At 42.1% G+C, this 16,680-nt stretch overlaps 1 protein-coding gene across 1 annotated transcript; it reads right to left on the bottom strand.

The window, feature by feature from the left end:
- Nucleotides 1–5,857: 5,857 nt before the first annotated feature.
- Nucleotides 5,858–16,647, bottom strand: Wdr77 (WD repeat domain 77). The gene is made up of 11 exons (XM_055628979.1): nucleotides 16,579–16,647; nucleotides 16,329–16,475; nucleotides 15,914–16,099; nucleotides 14,281–14,422; nucleotides 13,959–14,008; nucleotides 11,467–11,537; nucleotides 11,302–11,356; nucleotides 10,816–10,887; nucleotides 10,126–10,234; nucleotides 9,397–9,465; nucleotides 5,858–8,684 (listed from the first exon to the last, which is right to left on the bottom strand). Exons 2-11 carry the CDS (start codon nucleotides 16,441–16,443, stop codon nucleotides 8,525–8,527), a joined length of 1,029 nt encoding a protein of 342 aa, XP_055484954.1. The 5' UTR covers nucleotides 16,444–16,475; nucleotides 16,579–16,647; the 3' UTR covers nucleotides 5,858–8,524.
- Between the last annotated feature and the right edge of the window lie 33 nt (nucleotides 16,648–16,680).

Raw genomic sequence — 16,680 nt, 5'->3', positions numbered from 1 at the left:
CTTGCACCTTATCTCGCAGCTATGGGGATGGAGCTCAAGACCCTTTAATAGGAGCTGGCCCATATGCAGCATGGGAACAGCTCCGCTACACATTTGCACCATACCAGAAACAGTGATTCAAGAGTCACAGTGACCCCAGAAAACGTGTACTCCCTCTCCAGAATAGCTGTAGTTCTCAGAGTCAACAAAGCCACATCCCAGACCTGACACTATCAGGGAGGCAGTGTTCACCCCAGACTATAACAAAGACAAGTGCAGTGTTCCTGAGCCTTGGCTGGCACTTGGCTCCATTTCCTGGTATCCAGCTCCCACAGCTGAAGTGGAGGAGAAATACTGCATGGTGATGTGTATCTATACAAGATTATCAGGGAAGCGATGTAGCACAAAGCTTCAAAACTTCAGCTTTGGATTCAGGCTTTAGGGCCTGAATCAATTCTGGTATCAATCAACCAAAAAGTATCAATTTCTGTGTTACCATTTAGAAGTTTTGTAATTTTGGTTGAGTTTCTGAGCTTCTGATGCTTCCACACATAAAAGAAAGCCTGTTTCCCGTAAAGTAATAGCTCATTCTTGCTCCAAAGGAATTTATAGGGATGAAAAAGATAGTGTGAAAACTGTGGTTTGCATAAATTGATTAATTAATTACAGGTGTTATTAGGAAGTTGACCAAAAGAGCAGGACGCTCAAACTCAAAATACTGACACTCAACAGGCCGCTCATGTGAACAGGTAAACACACTAAAACAGCATGCTTTCTACATGATACAAAGAGTGAGAGTTTACACCCAGTGTCTAATGTGAAACCAGATTGGAGAGCTATTGCACTTGTCCTTCCTCCTGTCTTCCTCTGACCTTTCACTGTCCACTGACATGAAGCCTTTCAAACAGAAGAGATTGTGATGGTAGGAGACAGCACTCTTTTTTTTTAATTCTTTATTAATTACACTTTATTCACTTTGTATCCCCCCTGTGGTTCCCTCCCTTCTCCCATCCCAATCCCTGCCTTCCTCCACCCTCTGCATGCATGCCCCTCCCCAAGTCCACTGATAGGGGAGGTCTTCTTTTCCTTCCTTTTGATCCTAGTGAATTAGGTCTCATCAGGATTGTCTTGCATTGCATTGTCTTCTTCTGTGGCCTGGTAATGCTGCTTTCCCCTCAGGGGGAGGTAATTAAAGAGCAGGCCAATCAGTTCATGTCAGAGACAGTCCCTGTTCCTATTACAATGGAACCCACTTGAATGCTGAACTGCCATGGGCTACATCTGTGCAGGGGTCTTAGGTTATCTCCATGCATAGTCCTTGGTTAGAATATCAGTCTCAGGAAAGACCCCTCTGCTCAGACTTTTTGGTTCTGTTGCTCTCCTTATGGAGTTCCTGTCCTCTCCAGATCTTACTGTTTCCCACTTCTTTCATAAGATTCCCTGTACTCTGCCCAAAGGTTGCCCATAAGTCTCAGCATCTGCCTTGATAGTCTGCAGGGCAGAGCCTTTCAGAGGTCCTCTGTGTCAGGCTCCTGACTTGTTCCCTCTTTTCTCCTTCTTCTGATGTCCAGCCTCTTTACCTTTCTGGATAGGAATTGAACATTTTAGCAAGAGTCCTCCCTCTTGATTAGTTTCTTTAGGTGTACAGATTTCAGTAGGTTTATCCTATATTATATGTCTATATGAGTAAGTATATACCATGTGCATCTTTCTGCTTCTGGCATAGCTCACTCAGGATGATCTTTTCCAGATCCGACCATTTACCTGGAAATTTCATTATTTCCTTGTTTTTTATTGCTGAGTAATATTCCATTGTGTATATATACCAATTTGTGCATCCATTCCTCCACTGAGGGGCATCTGGGCCGTTTCCAGCTTCTGGCTATTACAAATAAGGCTGCTACAAACATGGTTGAGCAAATGTCCTTATTGTGTACTTGAGACTCTTTTGGGTATATGCCTAGGAGTGGTATAGCTGGATCTTGAGGAAGCGCTATTCCTAGTTGTCTGAGAAAGCACCAGATTGCTTTCCAGAGTGGTTGTACAAGTTTACATTCCCACCAGCAGTGGGAGAGGGTTCCCTTTTCTCCACAACCTCTCCAGCATGTGTTGTCTCTTGAGTTTTTGATCTTAGCCATTCTGACGGGTGTAAGGTCATCTTACCAAAAGCAATCTACAGATTCAATGCAATTCCCATCAAAATACCAACACAATTCTTTACAGACGTTGAAAGAAAAACTCTCACCTTCATATGGAATAAGAACCCCAAAATTGCTAAAACAATTCTCTACAGTAAAAGATCTTCAGAAGGTATCTCCATCCCTGATCTCAAGCTGTACTATAGAGCAACAATACTAAAAACTGCATGGTACTGGCATAGAAACAGAATGGTGGATCAATGGAATCGAATAGAAGACCCTGACATAACTCCACACACTTATGGACACCTGATTTTTGACAAAGATGTCAAAATAATTCAATGGAAAAAAGACAACATCTTCAACAAATGGTGCTGGTCTAAATGGATATCTACATGTAGAAAAATGAAAATAGATCCATACTTATCACCCTGCACAAAACTGAAGTTCAAGTGGATCAAAGATCTCAACATAAAACCACACACACTAAACCACTTAGAAGAAAAAGTGAGGAATACCCTTGAACTCGTTGGCACAGGAGACAACTTCCTGAACAGAACACCAACAGCACAGGCTCTAAGAGCAACAAGCAATAAATGGGACCTCCTGAAACTGAAAAGCTTCTGTAAAGCAAAGAACACTGTCATCAGAACAAAACGACAGCCTACAGATTGGGAAAGGATCTTCACCAACCCTGTATCTGACAGAGGATTAATATCCAGTATATATAAAGAACTAAAGAAGTTAAACAGCAAAAAAATCAAGTAATCCAATTAAAAAATGGAGAACAGAGCTAAACAGAGAATTCTCAATAGAGGAATATCGAATGGCAGAGAAACACTTAAAGAAATGCTCAACCTCATTAGCCATCAAGGAAATGCAAATCAAAACAACAAGAGGCAGCACTCTTGAGCAGTAGCTAGTGGTCGTCCTGCATGGGAAGTGAGCCTGGAGGTCACAGGGAAAAGGACCCTGAAAAAGCTTTGTAAGAGTCAGAAAACATTTGGGAGAGTAAATGAGCCAACCATGGGCCTCAAGAACATAAATATGATTATAGACCCAGAAGCCAATTTTAAAAAAATGCAACAATGCAAAGGTTTTTTTCTTTTTTTTAATGCTGTAAGTCAAGATGTTCCTGTGATCCATCAGTTTTCTTTCCCTGTTCCAGATGGCCTCAGACTGTGTGGTCCCCTCCCTCTCAGAGGCAGATTCTGCTGCATATGCATTAATAGATGCCGAGCAGATCTCAGCACAAAGGAGGACTTGGAGAAATCATCTTGCCCAGCAGCCAAATCTGTTATTCATTTGTGAAATAAAATAAGCAAAAAACTCTAAACTTTCAAACCAGTAGTTATTTATAAATCAAAGAACAAAGACAAATGATGTAGAATGTTTTGTTTTAGGTTGTGTGGTGTGTGCATGTGTGCCTTGGAGAAGCAACAATTGATGGGCGCAGACCAGAGAGCTCCTTCCTGCACTGTTATCATCTCTGGGGTGATAGCACTGAGTCCTATTTATATGCTTTATGTACCTTTCATTCCCTGGGCTACTGTTAATCTGAATCAGATCAGCAAGCCTCCCAAGGCTTGGAAACAACTTGTACCATTCATTTAATGGCCCCCGGTGTTTGCTCACTCTAAGAGCCATGCTTCTTTTGCTTCCCAGTCACTATCCATGTGCCCTAATTCTTGTTATTGAATCTACAACTTTGCAACCTCATCTATAAACTATTGGCATTACAGTTGGTTTCTGGGGCCTTAGTCATGTCAGGCTTCCTCTAACTCATTGCCTGAGGCTCTAATGTTCCCTTTTAAGACCCTGATATAAAATGTTGATTTTTATTTCTGAGCCTTCTTTATTGTTTGTTCCTCCTGACTCTCAAGACTTTCTGCATGACTGAGTTGGCCCACGACACTCCTGCCAGGAGCAATGTCAGTGTAGCTTGCCTGCCAATCTGTACCGGAGCTCTGCACATGCTCAGGAGGATACAGTGCTGAGAAAGCCAAGACAGAACAATGGACACCAGAAACGACCTCTAATTCAGGGATGACCATGACAAAAAGCTGGCAACCCTGACTCTGTATGCCTACTGGTTAATAAACAGTCACACGGGGAAGGGGATAACATTAAAAATCAATGTTCTGGGTCCATTTGTTGTTCACAATCTTATTCCTTCAGTTCTTGGAGGAAAAAAAAAAGCCAATGCTTATGTGATACATCTACTGATATTTAGAAAATATTTCTTAGTGCTTAGCCTATTCTTATAGGAAAATATATTTACTAATTTATCTTACTTAAATAACTGAAAAATTCTCCAAAGCTGCATGACCCCTCCCATATTTCATATTTTGAGATGAAGGCAGGAACACAGATGAGAAAGTGCTTTGGTTTCATCAAAACATTTGACTAAAACTTTGACACTATGGATGAGTTGTGGAAGCATGTTTAAATCAGCTGTGTGAATGATAGATTTCAAATATTGACATTTCACAGTAAAACTGAATAAGCACTTCCTAGCCAGTGGCCTTAACTTTAAAGTGAAGTCTGTTTTACAATATTAGTTATGATTGTTAATCATGAAAATTTACCTTTTTATCTTCATATTAAATGTTTGTTTTATTAGAAAATGTGCATTATCATATAAAGCAATGTTTTCACAATTCATGTTGTTTTTTACTCTTACATGTTTGAGGGCAGGTCACTGCTCAAGACTTTTATAACACCGGGTTTTAAAAGTTAATTGTTTCAGGTTTCTTATTTTAGAGACAGGCCCTAATAGCCCAGGATGATCATGGGAGCTCTTTACTGAAAGACCCACGGCTACCTCTGTAGCTACACATTCAAGAGTTTAGTAGTCAGCCTTTGGAATGAGAAAATAGACATTCAGGTAACCAAGTGCACACAATTTAATGTTTCTAAGTCTGGCCACTGTCAAATGAGTTCTGATAAATTGTAGACTGCAGAACTGAAGCTAATTTTGCCTGTAGATGTTAAACATATTCTCAAATACAATCTTCACTGTATCACTGAGAATCCAGGTGAGAATTATAGCAGAGTGGAAATTTTTCAGTTGAAACTAACTCTTTAATGCTTTTAGCACAAGGCCTCCAAAACAAAATGCTTGTCACAGGGACAAAGCTCAGTGACTTTTCAAACAATGATTCTGGCTGGCTCCCACCAGAACTGTATTTTAGGGACTAAACTCTATTTACTGAGCTACTGAATTTTGCCAGTTCATTCCTTACACACAGAACAGCAGAATATCATTTAAGTATTCCACAGTACATGGAGGACCACATTAAGCATAAGCAAAGACTGTCAGATCATGCATTATGTTCAGTGTAACTTAACAGTTATTCCTCCCTTCCAGAAGTTGTTTTCCTTCAGCCTCTTTGGGTGTACCTGTCCTATGACCACACACTAAAAACACCCAGGCTCCCATACAGAAGTCCAAATTCCAAGTCATGGAAAAGCCTCATGAGGAAATGTGTTTGGATGCTCAACAGTAGTCTACTTACCTTGTTTACTTTCCAACAGTATTACGTAGACTACAGTTGAAAGTTCTTGAGATTGAGACTGGAGTTCTTTCAGCCTTTCCCAAACAAAAGTAATTTCCTGGTTATTGACCCCCTCCCCTTATTATTCATATTGGCAATAAGCAGCTCATTACAAACTCTGGTGAGATACAAATTCTCTTTAGCTTCTTCCACACATGGACTCTATTAAGATGCTTTAAAGCCTTCACAATACACACAAATAAAAGGTGGTTTTATTTTTATTCACATTTGTGGACTCAAAGCAAGGCCAAACAATGAAAACACAAAAAACATTACGCATTCTGTCCAAACATACTACCTTTCAAAATCCAAGGCTCTTTACTCTACTGTCTAGAAACAATGTTATGGTACCATATTTAGTTGGTCAATTTTAGAATACAAGGCCTCTTCCTCAATATCGTGACCTTCCTTACATACTATATACTCCATAAAATATAAACCCAAAGCAATTTGGAGTTTGGGCAATTTTAAATTTTTACTTATGTGCATATATATGCACAGAGGGCAAACTGCAGTCAGTACTGTCCTTTCACTGCATGGATTGAACTCAGGTCATCATGCTTGACATCAAGCACTTTTACCCACTGAGCAACCTACTGACCATGACTGTGTACTTTTGAAGCTGAGACAAAGAGACACAAGAAATGTCCATATAGCCCTTTACTAAAGAACCAAGAACCATCTGTTCTATAGAGTGTGATACCTAGAGAATCAATAATATCTGATGTTTTCTGAGACTATACAGACCTTCAGTGTTGTTTGTCCAAAACACACAACACTCTAGGAACAAGTTTCAGACCTTGCTGGGCCAGAGGTCAGCGGTTCAACCGTGGTGAGGCTATTGGGCTTTTGTATGAATAGCAAGGCTAAGGACATGTATTCACTCTTGTTCAGACAATAGTTAACACCAACCTGAAGAAAACAAAATGCTTTTCAGGAAGCAAAACATCCTACTGTTCCATCACTGGGGCTTGCAGTACTAGAACCATTCCCAAGACAATGACCTGCTGTAACTAGTCATCTTTTCTTGATTTTGAGATCTTTCATCTTGTATAGACTGTACAATCATCCAAAATTGTTTGTCATTACTCATGGCTTTGACTAGGTTGTATACCTATAACGAGTGAATTTTGCCAATACGCACACGTACCTGAAGGAAAACATTTAAAATTTTTATGTCCATGTGGAATAACGGTATCTATGGAGGTCAGAGGCAAACTGATCTGGAGTTAAGGTGATTGTGAACTTGGCAATCAAAGTTTGGTTCTCTAGAAGAGCAGCAAATGCGCCTATCCACTTTTTTTTTGGCTTCAAAACAGGGTTTCTTTGTGAAGCCTTGGCTGTCCTGGACTCACTATAGACTAGGCTGGCCTCGAACTCAAGAGATGTCTGCCTCTGCCTCCCTGAGTAATGGAAATGCATGCCACCACACCCAGCTATCCATCCCACTTAATGAAAATATGGTTCTTCAAAAACTTGTTTTTCTTTGGTGTCATTTCAGCCATTCTAACATACTTTATTAATCGTCTTAAGCTCAAAAAGCAGGCCATGTAAATGCACTTCTGCCCTTCTTCCCTAAGTGATCACAAAGCACAAGCTTTATCTCTGAGAAACAGAAACTGATTCCACCTACTTTATTCCTTCTCAGGAACTTAAGAACAAGCTTACCTCCACACATGGTCCCAGGTGACCATGACTGCAAATTCTTAGGGATAATCACAAAAGAGGCTCATGACTAGCAAGAATAAGTTGGAAAGCTTCAGTAACTTCAGCTACTAATCCATAAACTCAGAGTGGCTGGTCCACCAATGCCAAATGTAAATAAACATTTAAATTCTAAGTAAGTACTCTGGGAATGGTAGAATATAAAGCTAGTGGGCAGTTAAGACCGTCATTCTGGTGACTCACCTAAGCAAAGCAGGCAATAAATAACGGCTTTGCAGAAAGAAAAAGAGGGGGATGTTAACGACGGAGTCTTTATTTCACCTTTCAGTATTTCCAAGTTTCCCTGATGCTGATCTCAAACCTTAAGAGTCCACGAATACAGCATTCAAACTTCGTAACTCCAGAGGAAGGTGCCCAAGGGGAATCAGGCCTCAGGGCATCTTTAGATAAAAAAAAAAAAAAAGATACAGACGCCTCACTAAAACATCTCTAAGTGTTCCATCATTCCTAGAACTTTTCTGTGAAATCTAGGACAGGAAAACATTCATCTCTCTCACACACGACACTGAGGAGGGAAAGGGGTGAGCAAGTACTACACTATGACAGCCAAATTTATTCACCAGAAAATGAGTGATTCGTTTTAATAGGGATTTATATAAAATATAAATCCTGTATGTCCTGTGTGTCTTCTTACCGTACACAGGGCTAGACTTTTGTGTAAGTATTTCCCATAACTGAATAATAAAATGAATTAAATTCTATATAAAAATAAGTTACCCCATCTCTGAGTAGTGTGAAGTATTCCCATCAATCCAGGGATACTCACAATCCATATTCCAAACAACACAGCCAATTCCCAGATACGGGAAGCACAAAACCCTCTGGTCACTTTGTTCAGGGTAAAGAGCATTGCTTTGGGAGAGCTGAAGGGTAATTTCCCCATCCAAGCTACACAACACACTCATACACAGGTGCTCTCACACATACATCCGTCTACGAAGGAAGGCTTTCCTTGAGTCACTATGGGATGCAGCCTCCCTCAGGCTGAGCATCTGCCTATTTACTGCACGGGACTAGGGAGTAAACATGCTCTACAAGGCTCCGGTGCTCTCATAAACAGAAGGCAGGGGCAAGCAAGTAGACTCTTGTAGGTGGAGGGCTTGCTTTTTTTTTCTGAAATCCATTCTACTCCACAACAAGCTCAGGTCCAGGGGCTGCAAGAGGCTCCAGGGGCACAATATGATGGAGGACCTGATGGTCCCAGCCAACTGTGGTAACAAGGGAGTGATTGAGTGGAGACCACGTAGCATCTCTCACAAAGTCTCTGTGTGCTCGACTTCTAAACCTAGAAGAAAAGGAGAAAAACGGGGGCAGGGGGTAAGAGACAAGACAAAACATAGGCAGACATATGAAAGGAAATCCAACATACTCAGGACATATTTTTTGAAACATTTCACCATCTGAACAGCCTCATTACCAGGACAGTGAATGTTCAATTATCTGGTCCAGTCTACTTTCTGAGGTGGAAAAATGGTAGACAGAGCAAAGAAGTGATATATTCAGTCAAGCAGAAAATGATGGAAAAGAGGGACGCACACGCAGGTGTTCCGCCCAGTGCCTTTTACTCTACAACAGGGTCCACTTCCCTGCGTGAAGCTGGAATGATAGCTAGACTTAGACTCAGACTGCCTCCAGCACTCAGTCTCTGCAGACACACAGACACAATTAGCAAGAATTTTTTTTTTGGGGGGGGGGGTGGAGATAACTGCAGACAAAGGTGGAGTATTTTCTTATATTTACTTTTTTAAAAAATTGTGTGTATCTCCATGTGGGTGTGTGCAGATGCCCACAAAAGCTAGAGGCATCATTATAGACATCCGTGGGCACACTCATGTGGATGCTGAGAACACAAAGAAAGTGTTCTTAACTGCTGAGCCGTTTCTCCAGACATAATAAAGGAAGAGTTCTGCATGCATGTTTCTGAAAGAAAACAGACCTGCTTGCCCACTCGTCTTTGATCCCTGATTCCTGACCACAGGATAATACTTCAAACTTACACCTCAGAAAGGCTTGAATCCAACACAGCAAGTGAGCAGTCTTCACTGAGAGAGACCAGGAAGGGAACACTAGGAGAGGACACAAAGGGAAGAGAAGATAAAACCTATGGATTCCATAACCAAAATCTGACTGAGCCAGCCCCAAAACTGAGTTAGGGAAGAAGGCAGCCCACTCTGGGCTAAAGGCTTACTGACATTGCAATCCTAAGGAGAGATAAGACAATGTAACAGAGCCAGGGCTCACAGAAACCATCCACTCCAATTTGTCCCTCTCTACATTAGCAATTAGCCAGAATCACAGGCTCCTCAACCATCCTGTGCCAGAAGCCTACAACATTAATCAGGCTGTGTTGAACAGGAATGAGATCACATTTCAGCTCTTTTCAGACTATACCAACTTAATAAGGACTACAACGACTAGTTTAGAAAAACCAAGCTTGACTTGGGGAAGGACATGCATGCAGAGGGTGAAAGAAGGGAGGGATTGGGACAGGAGGAGGGAGGGAACCACAGAGGGGATATAAAGTGAATAAAGAGTAATTAATAAAGAATTAAACAAAAAAATGAAGAAAAAAAAGAAAAAGAAAAACCAAGCTTGAATACCATCCCATCTAAGGATCAATGTAACCAGCTAATGCTTGCCAATAGATACATCCCTCTATCACTCCATTCCCATTCCTTCACTATATCCCCACCCATCCTTTCCAGGTCCCTAGTGATAAACAGTACCTGTGTGGAGAGAATACCAGTCTAGTGACACACTGGGAATGCACAGCTGAGCTCAGGGTACAGCTTACATTCTTGGTGTCCACAAGGGACACAGATCCATTCTCATCACCTGTAGAAGAAACAGAGCATATCACAGCTTTGGGCTGGGCATTTTAATCCTAGCATGTGGAAGGCAGAAACAGGAGGATCTCTGAGTTCAAGACCAGCCTGGTCTATATATCAAGCTTCCAGGACAGCTCAAACTATATAGACTAGATAGACCCTGTCTTGGAAAATAAAAAAAAAACTTTGATGTCAGCCAGACCTGGATTTGAATGAATCCTAGTTCCTCAAAATGTCGACAAGTTTATCACCCTGAGCAACAGTTTCCCTTTGCAATGTTGAATCAGTAAGTCACTGTGTGGCTGTGACAATTACTAGATAAAGTTATTACTTTAACTATAAGCTATTACCATACGCAGTCATATAGTAGAATATAATTCCTAACAGCAAGCACTTGCTACCTAGCTAGCCCACTGATTTCTAACCATGTCCAGAATAGAGGAGCTGTAACAATGAGGAATCAAATCCACAAGGGAAAAATGTTCTCCAGAGCTAAATAAAACTACAATTTGTGTGGTGCCCAAGTGTGATGACAAGAGCACTTTATCATCCTCCCCATTCCCAAGTCAATATGTCATGCTGCCTTACCAAAGACAAAGACTTCGCTCTGTTGAGGATGCCAAGCCAGGGAGGTAGGGAGGTAGCCAGAGTCACTGCAGCCTGGAAGGGAGAAAGGGAGGTTTGGAACAAAAGTCACAACCTCAAAAGCAGTCTTTCAAAAGAAGTCACTAAGTCCTGGGAACACTTTCACTGGGTTTCTTAAATGCTGCTACAGCAGTCATGCATGTCTTCACCTATCTATCCATCAATCTCCTGTGGGTACACAGTTAAAGGATAAAGCATACACATAATAACCCTATCCCTTTTGTCCAGCTATATGTAGAGTAAACCACCCACCCAGAAGCTCTTGGTATTTGCTGCACTATGGTGAGTGACTGAATGAAATAGAACATGGTGTCAGTTGTATCTCAGTCGGTGGGCATCTGGCAATTCTGCTCTGACTCTGGTTAACAAAAGCCTCTTCCAAGTAGGTTCCCATTACCACTCTCTACTCACCACTTATCTCAGACTCACCTAATTGTGACGCTGGCTTGGGGCAGCGGGTATCCCAGAGCAAAATTCTACTGTCCTAGGAAGAGGAATAGAAAAAGGGTCTCATAATCCAAAACAACAGCTACTGGTCAGTAATTGGGCTTATTAAATTTTAGCTGTGGTTGAAAAGAAGTCACTGGATCTCACCTCACTGCATGAAAGAAACACAGACTCTTTGTGGGGAGAGGCAGCAACACAGGTGACCTGTCCCGCATGAGCTGTAAAGGAGAAACATGGCAGAGAAAAGGGAATGTGAGAAACAGGTTTGCTTCATCATGTAACTTAATAATATGACAGATTATAAAGGAAATGTTGATGAGTTATAAAACCTGAAAAGGCTAGCAGAAATAATGAACTGATAAAGACAACAACACTCAATTACAGTCTTAGTAAAAGAGAAGGCGTTTGCATTATAGATGTCATCAAGAAAGAGGCTTACTAACCATGTCCGTATTAACAGACCTCTAAGTAGTGAGTTCTGGTGTTGTTTTAAGTCAAGCAAGTTTTCAAATGTGCTTTCCCATCACCCTTCTCCCACTTTCCAGGCAGACCCCACACCTCCCTACAGCCCAGGTCTTCCCATGCCAGCCTGGAAACCCAAGCTCTCTCAAACCAAGAGCAAAACAGCAAAGGGGCACCTGGCAAGAACTCAGTGGACAGAGTGAACCTGTTTCAGTCACCCCACAAATACAAGGGTGGCCCCATGGCTCGCCTCTCTGTTTCTAACAGAACTAAAAAATAAGACAGTTGCAGTCATAAGGTTTTTGTCATTTGGCTGTTTGTAAACAGTTTCTATAAATAGGTTAGACTTCTAAAAAAAAAAAAAAAAAAAACAGGTTTAGAAAATATAATACATGATATGCAAAAAAAAATTAACTTCTTGGCAACCACCTAAATTTTTAAAAAACTATTCATATATTAAATGCATGTGTGTGTACATGTGCAATAGCACATACATGGAGGTCAGAGGAAAGCTTGCAGCAGTCAGTTGTGTTCTACTAAGTGTATTCCAAAGAACAAACACAGGTCTACAGGCTTGGCAGCAAGTACCTTTACCCACCAAGCCATCTAGCCATCTTGCTTGCCCGCCCACATTTTTTTTTGTTAACAACTTTAAAATGTACAGAAAAGTATAGCTTTTAAATTCTTTTGGGAGGCCTATGAGCAATAAATACATAAATAGAGAAATCAATGAAAAAGGCAGAGACATAAATAAGAGTCATTACTACAAATTAGCTAGAGGCTGAAATCACTGAGGTCATTTAATCTGCCCTTCAAGCATAACCAAATGGATCTGCCTAAATCGCCCTCCATTCTGCTATTGTCAGTCTAGAATCCATCTTCATGAATTCAAAATTCATAAAGAATTGCTACCAAAATAAAGCCAACTCCTAGTTCTGTTAATGAAGCAGAGCAGAAGGAATATTAGAGTGATGAAATGTCCCAAAAAGATATTTTACAGGAGAGGTGAAAATTCAACAGTTAAATTCAAAATTCTTGGGCAAAAGAAAGGGCCCAACCAGTAAGTGTTTTCCACACCAGCATGAAGACTGACTTGAACCCAGAGTCCATGTCAAAAGCCATGTATGGTGGCACTTGCTTATAATCCCAGCACTGGAGAGGCAGAGACAAATGAATCCTTATGTGGCTCCCTGGCTGGTCGGCCTAGCCTCATCTGTGAGCTTCACGTTCTAGTGAGAATCAGTCTCAAAAAACAAAGCAGACACCTCCAAAGTTGACCTTTGGCCTCCATACAGATGTGCATACCCACATACACACACAAGTCTCAGAGCTTATCCTTTGAAACCAGAAGGCTCTACTGTGGGTTAAGATGGTGCACAGCTTACTGCCATAAGGAGGCTTGAATGCTGACAAGAAAAAAAGGATCTTGATCTGTAGGCTACAAGAAACCAATGAAGAACGAAGAGTCAAGGATTACAGGTAAAGATATGAGTGTGACTGTCTAACGCTAAAGCCTGATGGTAAATGAAATGTAAGGGACTGTCCAAATGGAGACTAGAAAGTACCTGATGAACTCTGAGAATAAGAGGATAGAGGCTGCTGGCCCACTGCTGGTTTGAATGAGAATGGCCCCCACAGGCTCATATATTTAAAATGTTTGGCTCCTAATTGGTGGACTATTTAGGAAGGATTGAGAGGTGTGTCACTGAGAATGGGCTTTGAGGTTTCAAAAGCCCACACCAGGCCCAGGCTTCATGCCACATGCTTGTGAACTAGAATGTAAGCTCTCGGCTACTGCTCCAGCACCATGTCTGCTTACTGCCCCCCATGCTCCTCGCCATGACAGTCATGGACTAACCCTTTGAAACTGTAAGTAAGCGCTCAAATAAGTGCTTTTTCCTATAAGTTACCTTGATCATAATACTGTTTCATAGCAATAGAACAATAACTAAGACACCCATGTAGTCAAAAGGCTGTGAAACTATCAACAGAAACAAGAACAGATGGAAAAAAGAACAGGTGGTAGATAATGGAAGCTCACTGCAGTCTGGGAGTAAGGAGAGGCCAGTCAAGAGAACAGACTTGCTACTATTATTATTCCAAACAAAGTTCAAATATCCTAAAGGAGAAAATAAAAGATAGCTATAGCCAGGACTGCTCAAAAAAGGAATATTTACCTCGGTATGAATTCAGTGACATCTGCTGAGCCAGATCCCAAATTTTGATGCTACAATGAAAAAAAAGAAATTGGAATGCTGACTTGCACCATCAACATAAAAAAATGTACTCAAACAAGAACATGCTTGACCAAATGTCCCATCTGTTTCCTAGACTCCTGCTGTCTTATTTACAATGCACTACCAAACCTCACAGGAAACAGGCATGTCACTCCTCACTAGACTTTCAAATCAGCCAAAAGCATTACTTAATGAATATAAAAGGATAGTAAAGCTATCCACAGGAAGCCTAAAGATAGGAGTAATGAAAACAGGGACCCACCAGAAGTCTTTGCTACCACTGACAGCTTGTGTGCCAGAGCTCAGGACAGTGACAGTAGATACAATGTCATCATGTTCATACTTGCAGAACTTGCTGACAATAAGTGTCTCGTTTTCATCTAGCTCCCACAATTCAACAGCACCTGTTGGGGACAGAGTGGCATGAAATGTAGGTAAGGGAAGCACAAGCCTGGGTTATACCAAAGCAGTAATTCCTGCCTAGGATTCAAGCAGACACTGTTACTAACGCAAAGTTGTTCCTGTAAAAGCAAAGTCCCCATAATTAAAGGACTTCGCTAATTTCCAGGCAATTCAGTTTTCTATCACCCTACAGCTATCCTAACAACTGCCCAGATGACTATGTGAGGAAAACACCTAGAAAGAGATAGTAAACAGATATAAAATCAACAATTTTGCTTCCAGAGATAAGATACTGAAAAAGTGGTTCCCAGGGAGACAAAGATAAAGCCTTACACAACACAGTTCAGTGATGCAGTTATGCAAACAGCAGTAAATAGTTAATTAGACTGCTTGAATAAATGTCTTGCAATATTTTAATGTTCAAACTCAACTGTCAGAGATTCAGTCTCTAATGTCCTACCTAACAACTTCAGACTGTGTGCGTGTGTGTGTGTGTGTGTGTGTGTGTGTGTACGAGATCTTTAAGCATATAGGTCTTTTGCCTTGATGTATGTCTACTCATCAAGAACATACAGTGTCCATGGAGGTCACAAAGAGGGCACTAGATCCCCCTAAAACTAGTTGCAAATGGTTATTAGTGTCATATGGGTTCTAGGAATCCAACGCGGGTCCTTGGAAAAAGTCAATACTTGTAACTTCCAGGTCATCTCTCCAGAACCAAAATAAATCTTTTTATTTTCATTTTTAAGACGGGTCTCCCTAAGTAACTTTGCCTGGCCTAGAAATGAACATGTAGACTAAGTTAGCTTCCAACTCACAGAGCTCTGGCTGCTTCTACTGAGAATTAAGGCAGCACCTACACCCAGCTCCCACCAACTTCTCAGCTCTGATCTGAGAATTTCATATGTGCATACAATCTAGTTTGATCATATTCACCCCTAACTTATCCAAGAGTCACCCTCCATCTCCTCCCAAATTTTTTCTGCCAAAGTCTACATTGCTCAACCTGATACTCAAAGAAAGTGGAATTAAGGGCTGTCCAGTGGTAGAGCAGTTACCTAGCAAGGTGACTGGGTTTAATTCCCAGGACACACACAACAGCAAAAGAAAATAGGACCAGGCATGTTTGTACATGCCTTTAATCCCACCACAGAGGGGGCAGAAGCAAAAGGAAGACCTCTGTAAGCTCAAGGCCAGCCTGGCCTACTTAGTTCTGGGACAGCCAGAACAATATGGTGAGACCCATCCTCTAAATAAATAAATGAAAACTGGAAGACAGTACCCAATGTCTTCAGCAACATCTCTCAAATCAACATTCTCTTTGGTCTAGCCTGGCCGGGGACCAAAAGAAGATTACAATCTCTTTTATTTTTTGTGTGAATTGACTGGACATTGGCCACCTGGCAGTTTAGAACCTTAGAAAAAACTACCTTCCCCCTCCCCCATCCTAACCTGTATCCAAATCTTCAATTCCAGGGAATTGGGTAACTAACCTGAATCAGAAGCCACTAGGATACCTTTGTCCCCTACCCAAGTGAGGTCGGCTATTCCAGCCTCGGTCTGGACGCCGGCAGAGCAGAAACCTTCGTTGGGGGCTGCATTCGGATCCTTGAAAAACCACAGAGAGCCGGCCCAACAGCGACCACTCAGGCTGGAGGCCCCGAGCAGGAGGGAACCATCTACGGTGGGGGAGAGGGAGATTACAAAGTGTCAGATGTAACGCCCGCTCGTTTCTATGGCAACCGCACAGAACCCTAACCGGGAAGTCTGGATCTGAGATGAGGTTTGAGGGGCAGGGCCGGGGCAGGGCCAGGACACACGCCGCTTGGCGGCCTTGGGAAGGTCGGTACCGGGAAAGGACACCCATGGCTGGGTAAGGGGGCTTCCAGGCCGGGGATCTCAGCTCACCAGACCGGTACCGTGCAGCCTCCAACTGCCGTTCCATGCAGGCCGGCGCATTAGGGGGCAGGTTCCACTCGCGGGCCGTCGGGACCACGAGCGGGGGTGGGGTTTCCTTCCGCATCTCCACGATTCCAAACGCAGCCTAGATCCAAACTAGGGAAGATCCTGATTTCGCGCTGGAGGAACTCCCCACGTGGTGCACCTCGGCTCCTCCGCCCCTCTCCAAGGGCTACGCTCTACTTCTCGCGAGACTTACCTCTGCGGCTTGCTTTTCCGCCTGCTCTTCCGCGCAGCCGGACTTCAGGCTTCTTTCTTTTTTTTTTTTTTTTCCCCTCTTCTCGCGAGGAAAAAAAAAAAA

The sequence above is a fragment of the Psammomys obesus genome, unplaced genomic scaffold (genome assembly GCF_907164565.1).
Source record: "Psammomys obesus unplaced genomic scaffold, mPsaObe1.curated_primary_1811, whole genome shotgun sequence".
NCBI lineage: Eukaryota > Metazoa > Chordata > Mammalia > Rodentia > Muridae > Psammomys > Psammomys obesus.
Note: the sequence above shows the minus strand (reverse complement) of the source record. Positions and strands in the feature narration are given on the sequence as shown.

What these genes read in the sequence shown, in the direction of transcription:
- Wdr77 (XM_055628979.1), bottom strand. Translation starts at nt 16,443, where the DNA reads ATGCGGAAGGAAACCCCACCCCCGCTCGTGGTCCCGACGGCCCGCGAG. An exon ending in AGTGGTAGCAAAGACTTCTG is followed by an intron (nt 14,009 to 14,280) that starts GTGGGTCCCTGT and finishes TTTTCATTGTAG; the next exon opens with CATCAAAATTTGGGATCTGG. An exon ending in GTCACTGAATTCATACCGAG is followed by an intron (nt 11,538 to 13,958) that starts GTAAATATTCCT and finishes TCTCCTTTACAG; the next exon opens with CTCATGCGGGACAGGTCACC.